Source organism: Physeter macrocephalus, chromosome 8, assembly GCF_002837175.3.
Source record: "Physeter macrocephalus isolate SW-GA chromosome 8, ASM283717v5, whole genome shotgun sequence".
Taxonomy (NCBI): Eukaryota; Metazoa; Chordata; class Mammalia; order Artiodactyla; family Physeteridae; genus Physeter; species Physeter macrocephalus.
The window spans coordinates 142,081,609-142,100,095 of NC_041221.1; the positions used below are offsets into that span (position 1 = coordinate 142,081,609).

Genomic DNA, 18,487 nt, shown 5'->3' on the forward strand with positions numbered 1-18,487 from the left:
CAGTGTTCATTACTCAGTGAGGATTAATTAGCTGTTGGGTATTATTAAACATTCTCACTCTCAAGATCCACGTAGAACTGGAAACTATGAAAGTGAACGAGAGGTAATCATAGTACAGGGAAGGCAAAAAAAAAAAAAGCTACAATTGCTGGCAATGCAAATGTCAAGAGCAGAGCATGTTAGTAAATTATGGTCTGATTAATATCACATCAGCTCATCCTCTGTTTGGAGTCACTGTTCTGAAACTATGGTTTTCAGGGTTGCCTGGCTCTTCTTCTACCACCAGGATCAAAAAGAAAGCAGGCTGGCCTTTTCAGTGTTTGCACTGAAAGAACACTGGAGTGTGGATGTTTACACTGAAATGAGGATACTTGAAAGCCTAGGAAGGTAGACGAGATGAAATCAGATACGAGTTTTACAATATGATAGCAAATGTGTCTCATGAGCTGGTACAATAACTTGAAATGACTGAAAAGGAACAGAGGCTCATAAAAATGAGAGCGTGGAGGAGCCTCAGAGATGATAAGAGTCCAGGGATAACAGATCCCTTTGTCTCAACCACCAGGGGCTCAGGATAAAAAGGCAGATCCCTCTGGACCACCCAACTTGCTGAAGAGAATCACTGAGGCTGTGTCCTGGGAATCTGCCTTTATAACTGGCACCCACGGTTGCAGAACCACTGACTTTGCCCAGTCCTCTGCTCAGTTGCTTAGAAACTAAGCAGGGAGAGGAGAAACGAGATTCATTGGCCCAGGGTCACAGATGGTTAATAAGGACGCAAGAACCAGAACTGGGGTTTTCTGAGTCCCAGACACTCCTCCGGGCCTCCTTCCATGTTTGATATGTACAAGTCCACTTCATAACATCACCGTGTCACTTTGGGGACAATCTCTGTTCTAGTGGAACTTACAGAGAGTCCTTCTCTCTTCTTCCTCATGGGGATGGCATCCTCCCAGGGGCTAAATACAGGTATACAAAATCCCACTGGATGCATGGACAACTGGAATTCAGAGTGGGGACTACAGATGGCATCTGAGAAATTCCATCCACATAGTGAACAAGAGCAAGGTAACATCTGGGCAGAAGTTCACATTATAAACTCCCCAGGGGTGCCTAATCCACCTGTTTTCTCCATACAATTGCAAAGTCCTGAGGGGTGAAAGACTATCTTGTTCCTTCTGTATCACCAGTACTGTGCTTGCCAGTTGGTAGACATCAGTGAATAGCTTGAGGAGTGAATACAAGAGTATAAAAAGTGCATGAACAGAAAAATGGGAATTTTCTCAAACACATAGGCCTACTGTCACTAGGGGGTAATAACAGTCATGAAAATGATGATGATGAGAGTAAGACTAAAAACCATCAGCAGGAACTAATATGACTGAGTGCTTTCTCTGAGTGAGACACTACACAGGCTAAGCTCTCTATCACACACAATACTGTACTGAATCCTCACAACAATCCCAGGAAGTAGCGACCATCCCTCATCCCTGTTGTGCAGATGTGACATGGGAGGCACAGGACTTTAAGTAATGTGTCCAAGGGCACCATCCAGAAAGGAATGGAGCCAGAATTCTAACCCGGGACAGAGTGACTCAATGTTCACACTCTTCACTGTTCTGCCCTCCGGTCTCAAAACCTCTGAGCATTTAGAGCATCGACCCGGTCTGATAAGGTAAACTTGTGTGGCTGTTCTCCAGGTTGAAGGCATAGGCAGACGAGAGGAAACAGAGCAGCCAATGCTTGTTGGTCCAGAAGAAGCTCAGTAGAAGACCAGGTACCCATTACTACTGGGTACACACACGACAGCCTAGCATTATGGGCCGCAAAGAGTCTGTGCTCAAAAAGCATCTGCTGAATAAACAGATGAACAAATGAATGAATGAATGAACAAACCAACAAGCCAGCTAATCAGGCACACGATGATCATTCAATTCCCACGTTTGCCTCTAAATATAGGGCGACAACCTCTTTTCCCCACAGGTGTTGATACTTCTATGTCTCTTCGCAGTTTTTGGTTTTCAGTAGAGCTGCTGGCATCTGAAAGCACATATTTTACCCAGTTCTGAAAGTGGCTAGGGGCCAGGGCTGGTCCCAACATGTGCCTGGCTTTACCGTTCACAATGAACACTCCAAAACTAAACTCATCACCCAGTCCTAAATCATTTTAATCTCTATCTAGAGAGCCTTCCTTTAAAAGTCTGCTTTTAGAAATCCATTTCTAACACCATTTCCCTAACAGACATATCCCAGTCTCCCAGAACCAAATATAATTTCTCACTCCTTCGATCAGACTGCAACTCTCTGACTCTCATTGCATTTATCTTACTCTAGTTAGTGTCATAAACATTTGCATATTAGTCCTACCCATCCTCTTTCCTTACCAGACTGTGCTTTTCTGGACAGCAGAAAGGAAGCTACCAAGACTAAGAGTAGAGATCACTTCTTGAGTACCAGCCATGGAATAATAAGGGCTTTCCATCCTCACTGCATTTTAGCCTCAGAAGCCCACACACAGTAAGGTACTAGGTTCACTGTTTTGCAGATGGAGAAACTAAAAATAACTTGCACAACTGAAGTTCAAAAAGGGAGTGACTATGTGAGAGTCTGGTAAGTGGCAGAATTTGAACCCAGGCCTGTTCGATTCAGAAGTTCATGTTCCGAATCACAAGACTCCAACTTCCTATCTGGGTAGTTCCATGCCTGTACCTTGAAGGTGCTGAAGACATGTTAGATGATGCAAACAGACAGAGGCTAAGAACACAGTAATGCATGGCAGGGACCCTGCAGGCAAGTCCTCAGGGGCAAAAGGAAACGTGGATTTATACTCATCAGAGGTTGGTGCCTGTCCTGCTCCTTCACCTACCACCAGAGACTCAGGTAGGCGGGGTCTCTGCTTGATCTCCCTCCCTCACACCTGAGAGGGGCAACCTATAGCAGCAGCCAGTACACGGCCAAACTTCCCCTCCACTTCCCCTGACCCTGGTTGCCAAGGAAATGAAAGAAGGTGAAAAACCAGCCATTGGGCTCACCCGCAAGGTTGTGATGGTGGCAGGATCCCGGAGCCGGCCCTCCTCATCTTTCAGATTGTAGCCTTCTGGCCTCTTATCACGCTCGCTGACTTTCCACAGCTTCACAGTTTTATCTGCGGAGGGCAACCAGAGGAAGTCAAAATGACAGTCAGAGGAAGCCGGTAAAGGAGTCTTTTTTTTTTTTTGCAGGACCCAGTTGGGGGCGGCTGCAGGGAGAGGTGAAGGTCACAATGGAAGGGACTGCTAGGGAAACCGGCTCATGTCAAGGGCTTCAGTGCATAAATCTCAAGGCCTCTGAAGGCAGAGCTCATGTTTCAAAACGAAAACATTTATCGAGCTGAGACAAACGGTTTCCCTGACGATGGGCTGTTAAATCTATAACTTACATTTAAATTGGATCATTCAATAATAATATGTCCTGAACACTGAATAAGAGTAGTCACAACATATGTAGAATTATAACGATGTAACCATGTTAGCGCTTTCCATGGAGAATTTACTTAATATTCACAATAACCCTGAGATGTAGGTCCAATCATTATTATCCTCATTTCAGCATCCCACCTCACTAAACACTGTCCCTAGCATGACCGGAAAGGCCCTCCGTGACCTGCACCCCTATGTCCTCACACTTTATGATCTCATTGTCTACCCCACACTCCCTGTCACTTCCTGTGCTCCTGCCACCCGGTTTCCTTACAGCTCCTTGTATAGGTTAATCCCACTCCAGCCTCAGGGCTTTTGCACTAGCTGCCCCTTCTGCCAGGAAAGCCCTTTACCCTCCTTTTCACAAGATTTGTTCCTTCACTTTGCTCTCCTCTGTTTATGTCCCAACCTCAGAGGGGGTCTTTCCTAACCAACCTACAGAAAGATGTTTTCCTCACCGTTCTGTATCCCCTCTTCCTGCTTTATTTTTCTTCAGAGTACGTTTCACTCTCTGGCAATTTAATTATCTCGTCTCCCTCACAGTAATTTAAATATCTTTGGAGGCAGGGATTCGGTCTGTCTTGTTCCTCACTGTATCTCCAGCACCTACAACAGTGCCTGGGGCATAGTGGACGTTCAAGAAATAGGAGTTGGATGAATGAATGCATCTCATTTACACAGTGCATCTTGTTAGCGGTACTCAGGGAAGTCAAATGAGGAGATACATCCAAATGCTTTCCCCTTGCAGTCTCTTTTCTGAGTCCCCAGCTGGAAATGACCTTTCTCAGCTTTGTACTGTCCCAGGACTCTACACTACTTGGTGACCCCTGTCATTCTCTACAGCAATAAAACAGGGGTGAGGACTCCAATGCCTACAAGAGGTAGGCAGTGCCCGGGGAATGAGTGAAAGGGGGCAGGGCATCGCGGGAGCTGGAGATGGCATGCCCCACCTGCAGGGTTTTGATTCCATCTTTTAAAAATTGAAGTAGAGTTGATTTACAATGTTGTGTTAGTTTCAGGCACACAGCACAGTGATTCAGATATATGTACATACACACACACACACATATATACACACAGATATATATATATCTATATATACTTTTTTCAGATTCTCTTCCCTTATAGATTATTACAAAATATTGAGTAGAGTTCCCTGTGCTATACAGTAGGTCCTTGTTGGTTATCTATTTTATATATAGTAGTGTGTATATGTAATCCATTTTTTAAGGAAACATGTTTGGGTCAAACAGATCACGTCTGTGGTTGCATGCCTTTGTAGGCCTTTCTTATCAGATCCTGCGTTCATTATTTGTTCTAACTTCTCTTCTGGATGGCAGACACTCGGCTGTTCCTGTGTCTTGCTCTGTGCCTGCACAGGGTGGCTTTGGAAGCAGACAACCTTGGGTCCTATCCCCACTCCAACTCCAGCCACCACGTGGCCGAGGGCTGGGATTCACTTGCAGTAGGCACCTAACTAGTCTTTGGGTGACAGACAAATGGGAGTAGCAGATAAAGCAGTAGAAAAGGTACAGAGTGGCCAATTAAGTTTGAACTTCAGAAATATGAGTACATTTTTAGTATAAGTATGTCCTCAATACTCCAGTCTTACAAATAGAGATAGTTCTCTATGCCTCAGTTTCTTTATATGTAAATTGGGGAAAACAGTGTCATCCTCATGGGGCTCTCTAAGGGTTAAATGAAGGAATGCATGTAGTGTTTAGCCCAGTGTTGCACTTCTAATAATGGTTCACAAATAGCAGCTGTTGTTAGAATTAGCAAACAGGGCAACTGTTCTGCAATAATAAGATGTTGCTCTGACAGCGTGAGCTTCATCCCATGATGATGTCAGCACACCTTACTTCCTCTCTGTAAGGCTGTCAGGGGAGGAAAGCCACCCCTGTATCCTGCCTGTATTAGGATTCCCTTGCTCCTTTGCCCCTCATCTCCCCCCTCCATCTCTCCTTGGCAAATGCCTTGTCCTCAGCGGTCTGAAATGCACATTGTGAAGTGGGCTTCCTGCAACAATTTGGCTACTCTAACAGAGAAGGGCCCCTGTTTCCTAATATGTGGGCATCACTTGGGCTGGTCATGTCTGCTGGCACGCCTGTAAAGTCTACTAAGTGTAAGATTTGTGCATTCAGCCCGGCTTGTACTGGGACAGAAGGCGAAGAAGGCTTTCCCAGATGTTGGGTTGAATTTAGAATTTTCTATCTATACTCTTCTGGTCCTACCGTCTCTGAATATAGGCTGCATAATGACCTGCTTTTTAGGGTGAGAAGATGAAACATGGGCCATATTTATTCAGTCATTTGATTAACTACAAATCAGAGATCAGAGTAGATTAGCTACTCTGGCTTAGAAGAACCCAAATCAGTGAATTTTAATACTGATTATTTTCTATTGCTGGGCTTTGGAATGTAGCCCATCCCAACTGCAAGGCAATTCTTCTCTTATATTTTTCTTATTAGGAATGATAAATTGCTATACAGAGAAAGAGAGAAATTGGAGGTAAAACATAAAGAATAAAAATCCCTAAAATCCCTGCAGTCTGGGACAACCATTGTTAACATTTTACATAGTTCCTTGTAGTATTTTTTCTATGCATTTTTTTGAAGAGGGGTACAAACCTATAAATATCTCATACATAGATTTTACATTTCTCATTTTATTTTCTTCTTTTTATTACACAACTGGTACATAAAATTGTAGAAAATGAACATAAAAATAAAAAAATTAAAAACTCCTTCAATTCTAGTAGACAAAGACAACTACTATGAAAAATTTATGTATATCCTTGTATTATATTTGTGTGTGGAATTATATAACTTTTTAAATAGCTTTTAGTAGATGTAGCATGCTATACATAGTTTAAATATGCTTTTTTCCTATTTACCTATCTATACCAACATCTATTTCTACAAATACATAATGTATAATAGTGAGAATTAGTTAATAATTAAAGGTCTAGTAATGGGAGATTTATTAATAAACTATAGAAAAAACCATACAAGGGAATACCACGCAGTCACTGAAAATGTTACGGTATTTTAGGAGAAATATTTCATAATTAGGAAGATATTCCTGTTACTAAGTGTTATATTATTATATAAAAAAATCTGGTTGCAAAACAGTTATAGAATATGCCATATTTTTGTTAAGAAACAAACAGATTTATCCATGCCTCTTTGTTTTTCTCTTTAAAAGACATTAATAGTGGTTCTCTCTGGATAGGAACATTTTCCTTATCTTCATTTTGCTTCTCTGCATTTTCTAAATTTTTTACAATGAACACATTACTTTCATAGCATGAAAAACAAATTAAGTATACCTTTTCCTCTCATCATAGGAATTAAGATAGAAGTAGACATTCTAGGTAAAGCAATGTGTCTTCATCTGGCAAATAATTTTAAGGTCTATCTTTACAACTGAACGTTGGTTTTATTTTTCATTAAAATTTCTAAAGCTGGGAATGTATTCTAGCAGAAGATAAAAACTGCACCCAGCTATAATGAGATAAGCACAATTTTTTTAAAAAAGATAATTGATGGTGAATTCAATTCAATTCCCCATGGTTGGGATGCCTGGAGTTATTCTTGACTTTATTATCACACAATTTTTCTTGACTCAGTAGCTTGAAGCTTTCTGGATAAAAAAGTCTGAGGAACATGTGGCTGTTACTATGAGTAATGGTTTTTTCTTTCTTCTGGCTGGCTCTCTGAGTAGTTTATCATTACTTGTGGCAGCTTTTAAACACAATCTTATCATCTATCTTCATTTTCTCTTTTGTACAGTAATTCCAATTGTCTTCCATTAATTTTTGCATGTTAACCTATTTGGCTTAAGGGGGATTCTCAACCTCAATATTAGTATAAAAAAGAAAATCACATATGAGCATGGGAATTTTTCTTCTAAGAATCATTTTGAGATGCTGTTGGCATATGAAATAGCATCCCAAATGTGAAGATAATATCCTTGTTAATCAAAAAACTATTTAAAAACTCAATTAACAGAAGATTATGCTATATAATTAATCTTCATTGCATTTCACTGATTTCTTTCCCATCCCCCCCACAAAGTAGTTAATATGTCTTTTATGTCTTTGAATTTTATTGTAATAATCAATAGGCTAAATTTCATAATATAAAGTATGCTAGCTATAGAAGATAATCAGACGCTTTTTCTCTGCCTAAAGTAATTAAGTCAAAATCATCAGAAGTTTCTTCCATTCTAAGTTGTGTTGAATCTGCTGAGCCTTTGAGGGAAACTTAAACAAAACTAAAAGGGAAGAGACTGAAACAAATTCATGTGGCTTGACTTTTGGGAAATCAAGATCAAAAAAAGTAAACAAAACAATAAATGAGAAAAATTTAAATTACTTGGAATCTGGAAGAACAGATGAGTGGAGATCTGGTCATGCTGAGATAAGCTATGCTTGAATAACCCTAAACTTGCTATTTCAGAACTGTTACTTTATAGATTTATACACTGGCTTTTTCATTTGAGGGATTTTTTTGGTTCCTATGCATTAAAAACTTCCCCCCCTGTTTTTCATAAGATTAAAATAAAACTCATTGTAAAAACTTAGAAAATAAAAACAATAAAAGGAATAAATTGACAAGTCACCCATAATGCACAGTCAAAATTAATCATGATAAACCTTTCAGTGTGTTTCCTTTCAGTCTTTAAAAATGTTAATATATGTTTGATCGTAGTATATACACAGTCTGCATTTTTTTAACTTGACATGTGAGCATTACCCTTTCTTAATAAATGGTGGAGATAGGCAGAAAGCAAATCCCTTGTTTCTTGATTTATATTTAAATGTATACTCCTCAAAGACACACACACAGGATGATGAAATGAATCACTCTCCAGCTTATTTGCTTGGGAGATGGTGTTTAATTTGTGTACACTAATCCTCTAATTGTTATGCTATTCAATTAGCACCCTTTCGTATATGATTTTATTCTGAATTGTTTTGAGTGTAGATGGCCTCTTTCACAGCAAGGGTATTAAGAACTTTTAGGGTTGGTAATTCCACTGTATAAAGGTTTACAGATTAATACGGAATCGGCTTCTGTGTTCAACCCCTAACATTCTCTCTCTCTGACCTATTTATATCAACTCTCCCTAAACCAACAAATGATATAAGAAGAGTATGAAGGAGAAGGGAGAAAGAGAAGAAACCATTACTTGATCAGTTTTTTGATTGGGTCCCCTCTCTTCTTGACCTGTGTTTCTACAAGAGAGCTTGATTGTGTCAGACAAGGACATCTGCTTTCCAAACCCCCAAATATATTCAGGGATTAATAACTTCTATTGAGTATGCCAAACACACAGGGACAGCATGTTTACTTTCCTGAAATGTGTTCCCAGAATAACATTCAGTAAATCTTTAGACAAGAAGTCACATTCCAAAAACACCTGGAAATAATCTGCATTAGTCAAAAACTACAGATAACAAGTCTCACATAATTCGACCATAAATTTGTTATTTTTAAAAAAGAATAAGTACTATTTACTGAGGGCCTATTCTCTGCCAGGCATTCTGCTAGACATCTTGCAAATATGGTTTCTAAGTTTTTCAACAGCCTGCAAGGTAAAAAGGAAAATGGATGCTAAAAGAGATTGAAATATATGGTTTGCTGACTGTATCTCTGAAAATACCAAAGAAGACAAGTCACCTCCACATACCATTAGTAGACAGAAGGAAGTAGGCTGCATTCTGCTGAGGGAGCCATCTTATTTTATTGATTTTTTCTTCTATTTCTAAACTCTTCAGGTAATCGAACTCGGGTTCATGGCTCTGGAATGTGCTGTAAACATTGTATTCACCCCTACGATGAACCTGATTTTTACTCTGTAGGAAGAGGAAAAAAAAGTCACATGAAAGATTAAATCACATAAGCCAACTGCAAATTCACCAGTTCCTTCCTCTTTTTGAGTAGAGTCATGAGGGGTGGGACGGGCAGGCCGTGTCCATGCTGGCTGAGGGCAGGACTACGACGGCCATGGGTTCCTCCTTAGCTCAGTGCCCTCAGGCTGTTGATCATGCACCCCTGGTGGTAAATACTGGCACCTTCAATATTTACAAATTTTTACTTATAAAGTATATACATAAACTGCTGCATGTCTTGGACACCCTTAGGAGTGAGTCATTCCATGCTGATGTCCATACAGACGTGTATCAATCCTTTAACAAGAACACAAAGCTATAGCATCTGCACCTTTCACTGGCCTTTTAAAATCTCATCAGATCGTCACAGAATCTCTGAGAGGTGCACAGAGCAGGGAAGTGAACAAAAGAGGCTCACAGAAATTAAAATGACTTCTCAAAGGTCACACAGCTTATAAGCAGTGGATCTCTCCCTCTCCTTTTTCCAACATGAATAACAAAACAGACATGAGTGCAGAGATGACATGTGAATCATTAGGAGAACCATAAGACTTTACACTGGCTTTCCCCCAGCGCTGATTATGCAAAGTGCACACAGCAGGAACTAAATAAATGGTGAGAGAACAAAACATAAAGGAAGGGTGTGCAGAAAGGGACAAGAGAAAGAAGAAAGGTGGACAGGAGGAAAAGATGGTGTGAAAGAGAAAGGGAAGAAGGGAAAAGAAGGAGGAGAGGTTTGCATTTTAGGACCTAGTGACCAAGAGCCTCAAGATTCAGGCTTTGGAAAACTGTGTTCAAAAATTCAAATCCAGGTCTTGCTAGGCATTTGTCATAAATGCTTGACTCTTAATAAAAGGCTCAATTAAAAAATTTTTATCTCTGGGTGGATACTGAACATTCAAACCCAAGTCTCAATTTACTGATGGGTGATGGCACTGATACCCAGATGTTAAATGTGCTTGTGAGGGCACTGAGGTTCCTTGAACAAATTTTCCAGGACAGCACCTCTTGAGGATTCACGCACAGGAGCCACCCACGGGAATCAAAAGGAGGCCTGACCTAGATGTTGTCACATGGCTGTGTTTCTCAAGCGCGGTGTTCATTCGACCCCAAGTCTCACCGCAAAGCTCAACATTTAACTGCAGGTTATTATCCTCAACATTTATTCCTTATTGAACAAAACCACGCCTCCTTTGGAAAATGTGTCCCTCTTCTTTCTACTAATGAATCAGGCTCCCCAAATATTTCAGTAAATTAAAATAGGTGAAACCTATAAATACCTAATGGGAAACATGGAGCAGAATATTACCGGCAACACCCTGCCTTGGGTAATTTATGCTAAACAGATCCTCTGGTTTCCCCTTATCATCACTATGAACCCTAATTGGATTTTTTAAAAAATTGAAGAAGAAGGTTTGAAAATCAGTTTTAAAAGGACTTTAAAGGCTGACATACTCGCTCCTATCCTGTTTACTGCAGAGAGAGCTAGTCCACCTGAACAATAAATTTTTACGAGTGTTGATTTGCTACCATCCAAATCAGACTGTCAAGTGTGTGTAGGATGTGCCAGACCAATTAGCACTAGGCAGCTCTGGAAAAGCAGGAAAAATTCCAGGTCACGAAGAGCTATTAGTTCCTACTTGCCAGCAACATTTTCGTGTTTCCAGGGCCAATGGAATAGGCTGGGTGCCTGATTTAATGCTGAACACTTGAATTCATACAGAACCCCGAGGGATTACGATGCCCTTATAGAAATTAATTGCAAATAATGTGCAATTACCAAATATATCACCTCTAAATGAGGCTTTCCTTTTTTGAGGGGAGGTGGAACACAAATGACTTTGAGGCACAAAGCAGGCTTTAAATTGCTAGGGAAGTCTCTTGTGAAACCTCCCTCCTGCACTGGGCCCTCCTGCTACGCTGTGCCGGGTGAATCTCCGAGGCAGGCAGTAGCAGATGGGAGAGTTACTTGAACACAGACTGGCCTGCTGGAAGCTTCAGGACCACGCCGGCGGAGGCCAAGGAAATCAAATTGGGCCATAATTTCATTCTGACAGAACAGAAGCAGACACCAAAAAACTCAATTTATATGAAAAAGAGAAACAATTCCTAGTGGAACCCAACTCTCAGGAAGAAATGGGCTTTTCGAGATTCACTGGGAGTTAGAACTCCTGCTCAGAACGCATAGAGCATTCAGCTGCAGGGAACTTCGTGTCACCTATAGTAAAGTGTGGGCTACATGCCTTGCTCAGATGTCATTTTCTGGGATTTCACTCCCTTTGGTAGGGGGAGAGCTACCATTTTCTTCTTTTATTTTTTTATGGTTAGCAATAAAGTATTTTTCATTAAGGTATGTACCTTGTTTTTTTAGACATAATGCTACTGCATACTTAACAGACCACAGTATAGTGTAAATATAACTTTTATATGCACTGGGAAATCAAAACATTGGTGTGACTTGCCTTATTGTGATATTCCCTTTATCGTGGTGGCCTGGAACTGAGCCCACAGTATCTCTGAAGTATGCCTGTAAATTGTATGTATTCTCTTCTGACCCAAGTTAACCTTTTCATATCTGTTGGGGAAGGGTTATATTTTTTATCCTAGGTATTCTGTCAGTTGTCCCTGAATTTCAACAGCTAGAGGAGGATAAACCCCACTGAAAAAGGAGGCGTTACATTCAACAAGCACCCGTGGAATTTTGCAGGTCAGATGAGAAGTGAGGTCGTTTTGAATGTGCAATACCCAGTTTTGGAAAGGTGAGACCTTGCCCAGAAAAGGCTCTATTTTCCGGTGCTTTGGTGAGCCTGAGTGTGTAACTACTGATGTTAATGACTTTTTGGCAGTTTTAGTTTGCAAGCCAAGCAGCAAGGTTAAGGGCGACACAGGAGGATTAAGGAACAGTGGGAGGCCTTCTTTAAAAGAAGAAAATGGATATTTTGCATTCACTGCCACTTACCTCCTGCTCTCGTTGAAATATTACAACCCGACCCCCCTTGTCCCCTGTCGCTAGTAATTCTCCCGTGTGGTTGAATTCTACCGTAGAGATAATGTCAGCTGAAAAAAAGAAGACAAAGGCAATTTAAGTAACTGCACACTTACTTTGAAACGATAGATAATAGACATATTTTTCTGTGCATTTAAGGGCTTAGGGCTTTGTCTCTGCGGTGGAATTTACAAAGATTTTGTGTTCTGTATTTTAAGTGCCACTAGAAGTGGCACTTGGGAAAGTAAATTTCCTAGATGCCCACCCTGCACCGTGGTCTCTAGGAACAACTGGAGAGAACAAAAGGAAAAAGCACATTCAGACCCTTTTGTTTTGGGCAAGAGAAAATGAATTTCTTTACAGCTCAGGGAAATGGCAATTTTCTTTGATAATTTCTACCAACCACAGGCTCTTTTCCCACCCATGTCCTTCTGCATTCCCCTTTCTTCTACACCCGGAAACTTCCCCAAATGAGTTTCAGTTGTGGAATCCAAATGAGGGCTGAAGACTGAGGAAGAAGGGGTGAGATGCTTGAAGCTCAGACACTGAAAACAAAGGGGTGGATCACAGAGGAATTGTCGGGAAATCTCCAGAGCTGGAAATTCAAGGAGGGACCCCACAAATGCTCCCTCTTTTCTGGTGAGCCCAACACACCCTTCTGGAAGAGCAGGGCCTTACTGCAACCCCAGGAGAAAGGTGCTGAGAAAACAGGGTCACGAGGTCAGAGGGAAGAGAGAAATTTGTACTCTGTATTTCTTTTTTTTTTTAAGTGTATTTTTTTATTGGAGTATAATTGCTTTACAATGTTGTGTTAATTTCTGCTGTATAATGGCGTGAATCAGCTATATGTATATCTATATCCCCTCCCTCTTGTACTCTGTATTTCTAAACAGAGAAAATACACAGGCATCAGGAACTCAGCTCACAGATAATTGCTGAAGGAATGCCAGCCTGCCAAGTCTTTCTTCAATGCTGGTTACCCCCCGAGGAACACGGACAGGTAAATTACCTATGATTGGATTTATTAGGGCTATTTTTAGAAAAATGTCAGAGGTTAATTCCTCTGCAATTATTCCCCTGCAGGGCTCCAACAATTGCTACCGAGAGTGCAAATGAGTTAAAAAAAAAAAAAAAAAAAGGAAGCTGGGGAATTATGACTGTGGCCTTTGACAGAAGTACATTCTGAAGATTATGTCCATGTAAGGAAAGCAAAGGGGAAACAGTGAGGTGGAAAACTAAGGCAATTACCCCTGAATAATTCAAATCTCAAATCTTACTTTAATATCATCATTTCAGGATTTTCTTTGTATGCCTGATTGATTCAGGTAAGTAGTGTAAAATTCTCCACTTTGCTTCTAACTGTCCTTTTCTATACATGAAAAAGCTTCGAATGGTCATTCTTTGTGCAGAAGGACAAAGAATAAGGCATAAACCACAGGCACTTGCAAGCCAGCTACATTTAAAAGAATAATTCATGATTTCTGTTTTGGCATCTTAGATAACTGACCCCAGTGGTAGCAGATTCAAATCCTACAGGGCCACGAGGGGACGTGGAGTGAAGTAAACCAGGTGAAGTAGCAAGCTTGTGTTCCCTCTTAAAAGACAAGTGGCTACTCAGTTTAAGCCAACTGTGACTATGAAATATTACCTGTGTTGCCAGATATTCTGATTTTTTTAAAAAAAAGAAGCTGGAAATCCAGAGTTTTATGCAAAATTGCTTAAATTTTACATATTGGCAACCAATTATTTTGTTCATTAAAAAAAATATAATCTTGTCTATCAGCTGAAAATGGTTTGTGGGTCACCAGCTTCTGACTTCTGGTCTCTGGAGTCTGCCTTCAGAAAAGGCCACCCCAATCCTTATTGACAATCTCAACTGGACATCCCATCCATTCGCTCAAGAAGACCCCTACAAATGAATAGTACCTGAAGGAAACACAAAATAAGCTGCATGGCTACTCAGTTCCTGAAGTAAGTTTAGAAAGCCCATTTCTAGAACAAATGCCCAGAGAGGAGCATGCAAGCCCAGCAAAGCTGGGAAGCCAGCCACCCGGAGTGAATTATCGGCCACGTTCCTTTATTAGAGTTTGCGTATCTTAGCAAAGCACGCTCGTGTACAGAGGAGACAAGAAGGCTGTTTAACGTTTGCAGCCGCCTCAGAACGCCCTGGTTGAAAAGCACTCGAGTGCTAGGATACACTTCTAACATTAGTTCCTGCTTCTGGCTTTTCGATGAGAGGCTAGCCATGGGGTTATTCACCAAGTTTCCTGGCTTTGGGGGAGAACCTAAAGCAGACAAGGCTATTTCTTTTCACTTCCAGGCTTCTGTCAGGTACTAAAAAATGAGTCAAACACCTTACAGAGAGAAAGACAAGTGAGAAGCAATGAGAGGGTGATGAGGAGACCAGGCCTGGGGGTTAACAGTGCCATACTCATGTCTTTAGGGCTAAGATTCGACTTAAGGGCAGCTGAAGCCCTTCCTCTCAGCAGCTGTGTGAACACAGATGCTGGAGTTCTAGGTGGGTTCCAGGGCTAGTGCACTGACAACAAAGAGATGGGTCTTCCCTTTTGGTGACACTGAGTATTGGAAGGAAGAGGTAAGTAGCTCTTTCCAAGATCAGCCTCTGGCTCAGTTTCCAAGAAAATGTCTTTTCAAGGGAAACAAAATTCAGTCTCCCAGGGATGACATTCATATTGTCTTTTTGCCTGGACTCTTTGAAAATGTCTTCACTCTCTCTTTAAGATGCACACAGGTCAAAACAAGGTAGGGTTCAAGCTCAAGTCCAAGCCACATGATCCAAGGCAGTATTGTTAGAACTTTGGACTATGGGATATCAGGCATGGTCCCAGCTATAAAAATACCCCCTTCATTTTCCAAGTGTTATCATTGTTTGTGCTATGTCTCCCTCAAGAACCTTGTCAGAGAAAGGTTGACTGGCATGGCAGGATTCTGAAATTCCTTAGTCTGTTGCCAAGTCCTTGCCTTCATTTTAACCCTGCCAGGCAGGTGGTCTGTATATTGGGTTGTTTATATCTGGCTACTGTGTGCTTCCCTTCAGAACATATACATTGCAGCTCAAGTTAATACCTGTTTTGAACTTTTATGTTTCCTGACTCATTTATCGTGGCTAAACCAGTAGGTGTAACCAGAGTATTTTGCTGCCCTATCCATCTCTGCATAGCTTCATCTATGACTGTTTAATAATTGATGCAAAATTCATGAATCACCCCACATTCCAATTTCAAGATACAGAAACTTCTGATACAATACTCCTGTGCTTGCAACATGCTCTTGGTAGAGCAGTTTAAATTAGAAAACATACAATGCTCAAAAGAACATGACTTTTGTTGAGTAGAGAAAGAGGTTATGGAGATAATAATAAACTGGCAAACTTAGAAACGATAACGTCACCTGAAATCATGGTCAGCAGAAATCAATTCATCAAGTTCAATTAAGGTTCAGTTCATCAAGCTCAATTAGAGGACATTTGCCTTTAAATGATAAGTGTGTATGACAACTCATTTTCTTAAATGCCCAACTGAATCATGCTATTATGCAAAAAGCTATAAACTTGAGCATTTTCTCTCTGTTCTATAAAGATGTGAATGAAGTGTATGTTTTTGACTAAAAACAAAAAGCAGAAGCCAAAAACAGTTATAGAGGTCAAATGTAGTTAACATGATTTTTTAAGGAAATCCTGGGAGGTATGACGTTTGCCCTGCTCCACATCTATTTGTGCTGATTTAATTTCCACAAGATGGTGGCCTGGTAACCCCATTTCTAGTTCAAAAGGCACTGATAAGATCACGTTTTTCATTTTAAAAATCAATCTCAGCATCCTTCAAAGGTTTCAGACTAGTAAGTTCATACATAAAGTTTCCATTTAACTGAATAATAGAAATTGACTTGGCAATTATATGCATGTGATTGTGAGGCTAAAGAAAAGGAAGGACCCCCTTGTTCATGCCCTAATCTCCCCCAGTATACCATGCTAGGCTGGAGTCTATGCAATGCCAGAGCACTGGGCTGAGTACTAGTATTGGGTGATTTTTGATAAAACGATGGCTCAGTGTAGACTTAGGACCTAAAGCCAAATCCTTTGATGGGACAAGATCTCACTGACCAGGTCACTAGCATTGGCCTCTCAGCATCAATCACAGGGATTGAAATGAGACAGTAATGCAGTTTAGCCTTCAGAGCCCATTAAATGTTGTATCTTTCATCTTGGAAACATCTGGGAGATAATACTATAAAGTCATATATGTACTTTATCAGCTGACTAGTTCTGCACAAGCAATATTTGGCTTTCTTCCTGATGAGGAGGTCAGTTCTAGCAGAATCTGCTTTTTCTTCAGCTAGGATAAGGATATCAGCAAGAATGGAAAGTAGGTTTCCTAGTGGATGACAATGGTGAAATGATGGTAGCTGCCAGAAAGTTTGTGTTGAGAAGAATTTGGGAGGCCACTTCCAGGTCAAAGTGCTGTGATTAATTGGCAGTGGCTCCTGCAGTGGGGGGAGGTGACATGTGGAGCCTTTGTCACTGCTGTATAGGAGTTTCCGGCTAGATTGGCCTTGACTTTGTGGATCATTAAACAAACAGGATTCTTAGGCTCCCTGGAGGGAATTAAAACTACTCCTTCCATCTACATAACACTGTGGACTCCTTGCATTCTGGTTCACAGTCCAAAGTCGGCATCCATTTTCTTGGATAAGGTTTTCCCTGGTAAGTTTGGATCACTGAAATAGTACATTGGAGTATATTTTCCACCAAAATAGGGGGGAAAAGGAAGTCTGTTTTTGGCCAGACAAGGTATACCCAAGTACTGCTACTGGGATCATGCCAAAATGGTCATGTTGAAAAGATATTAATATATTATAAAATTTAAAAAAAGAATCAGGTAATAAAATAGTATGTGTCAGATGACCTCAATTTTGTTAAAGTATTTACATTTTAAAATATGTTTTTTTAAACTGGTAAAGTAATATATACTTACTAAAACTTCCATTAATACCAAGATGATGATTAGAATATAAACTGAAATATCCCCCAAAGATAATAATTTACTCCTATAAATACACACACAAATAATCATAGGAAAAAGTCCGTCAGGGAGAGTACGGGATGATATTGTTTTGGGGTAGGACATGGAAGACTAAATAAATTTTTTTATAGTCTTCTAATTTCTCAGTATTTTCTAATTTTTTTACCTTGACCATAAATACTTGAACAATTTTTAACTTTTAAGCAATTTTAATTGACTTTCAAACTAAATACAAGATTATAACATTTACCTCAGTGACTTTTTACTTATTTTTAAATTTAATTTTATTTAATTTTTTTAACATCTTTATTGGAATATAATTGCTTTACAATGATATGTTAGTTTCTGCTTTATAACAAAGTGAATCAGCTATACATATACATATATCCCCATATCTCCTCCCTCTTGCATCTCCCTCCCACCCTCCCTATCCCACCCCTCTAGGTGGTCACAAAGCACCCAGCTGATCTCCCTGTGCTATGCAGCTGCTTCCCACTAGCTATCTATTTTACATTTGGTAGTATATATAAGTCCATGCCACTCTCGCACTTTGTCCCACCTTACCCTTCCCCCTCCCCGTGTCCTCAACTCCATTCTCTACGTTTGCATCTTTATTCCAGTCCTGCCCCTAGGCTCTTCAGAAGCAATTTATTTTATTTTTTTTCTTATATATATATGTGTTAGCATACGGTATTTGTTTTCTCTTTCTGACTAAATTCACTCTATATGACAGACTCTAGGTCCATCCACATCACTACAAATAACTCAATTTTGTTTCCTTTTATGGATGAGTAATATTCCGTTGAATATATGTGCCACATCTTCTTTATCCATTCACCTGTTGATGGACACTTAGGTTGCTTCCATGTCCTGGCTATTGTAAATAGAGCTGCAATGAACATTGTGGTACATGACTCTTTTTGAATTATGGTTTTTTCAGGGTCTATGCCCGTAGTGGGATTGCTGGGTCATATGGTAGTTCTATTTTTAGTTTTTTAAGGAACCTCCATACTGTTCTCCGTAGTGGCTGTATCAATTTACATTCCCACCAACAGTGCAAGAGGGTTCCCTTTTCTCCACACCCTCTCCAGCATTTATTGTT

General features: G+C 40.3%; 1 protein-coding gene across 2 annotated transcripts in view; it reads right to left on the reverse strand.

Annotated features, from left to right (window-relative positions):
• PPP2R2B (protein phosphatase 2 regulatory subunit Bbeta) overlaps window positions 1-18,487 on the reverse strand; it is a 454,249-nt gene that overhangs the window by 98,190 nt on the left and 337,572 nt on the right. For both annotated transcript variants that reach the window (XM_024122154.2, XM_028493345.2), the window contains 3 exons: window positions 12,317-12,414; window positions 9,156-9,321; window positions 3,033-3,145 (listed from right to left, as the gene is read on the reverse strand). In XM_024122154.2, the coding sequence (XP_023977922.2) occupies window positions 3,033-3,145; window positions 9,156-9,321; window positions 12,317-12,414 (377 nt within the window). The remainder of the gene's footprint in view (window positions 1-3,032; window positions 3,146-9,155; window positions 9,322-12,316; window positions 12,415-18,487) is intronic.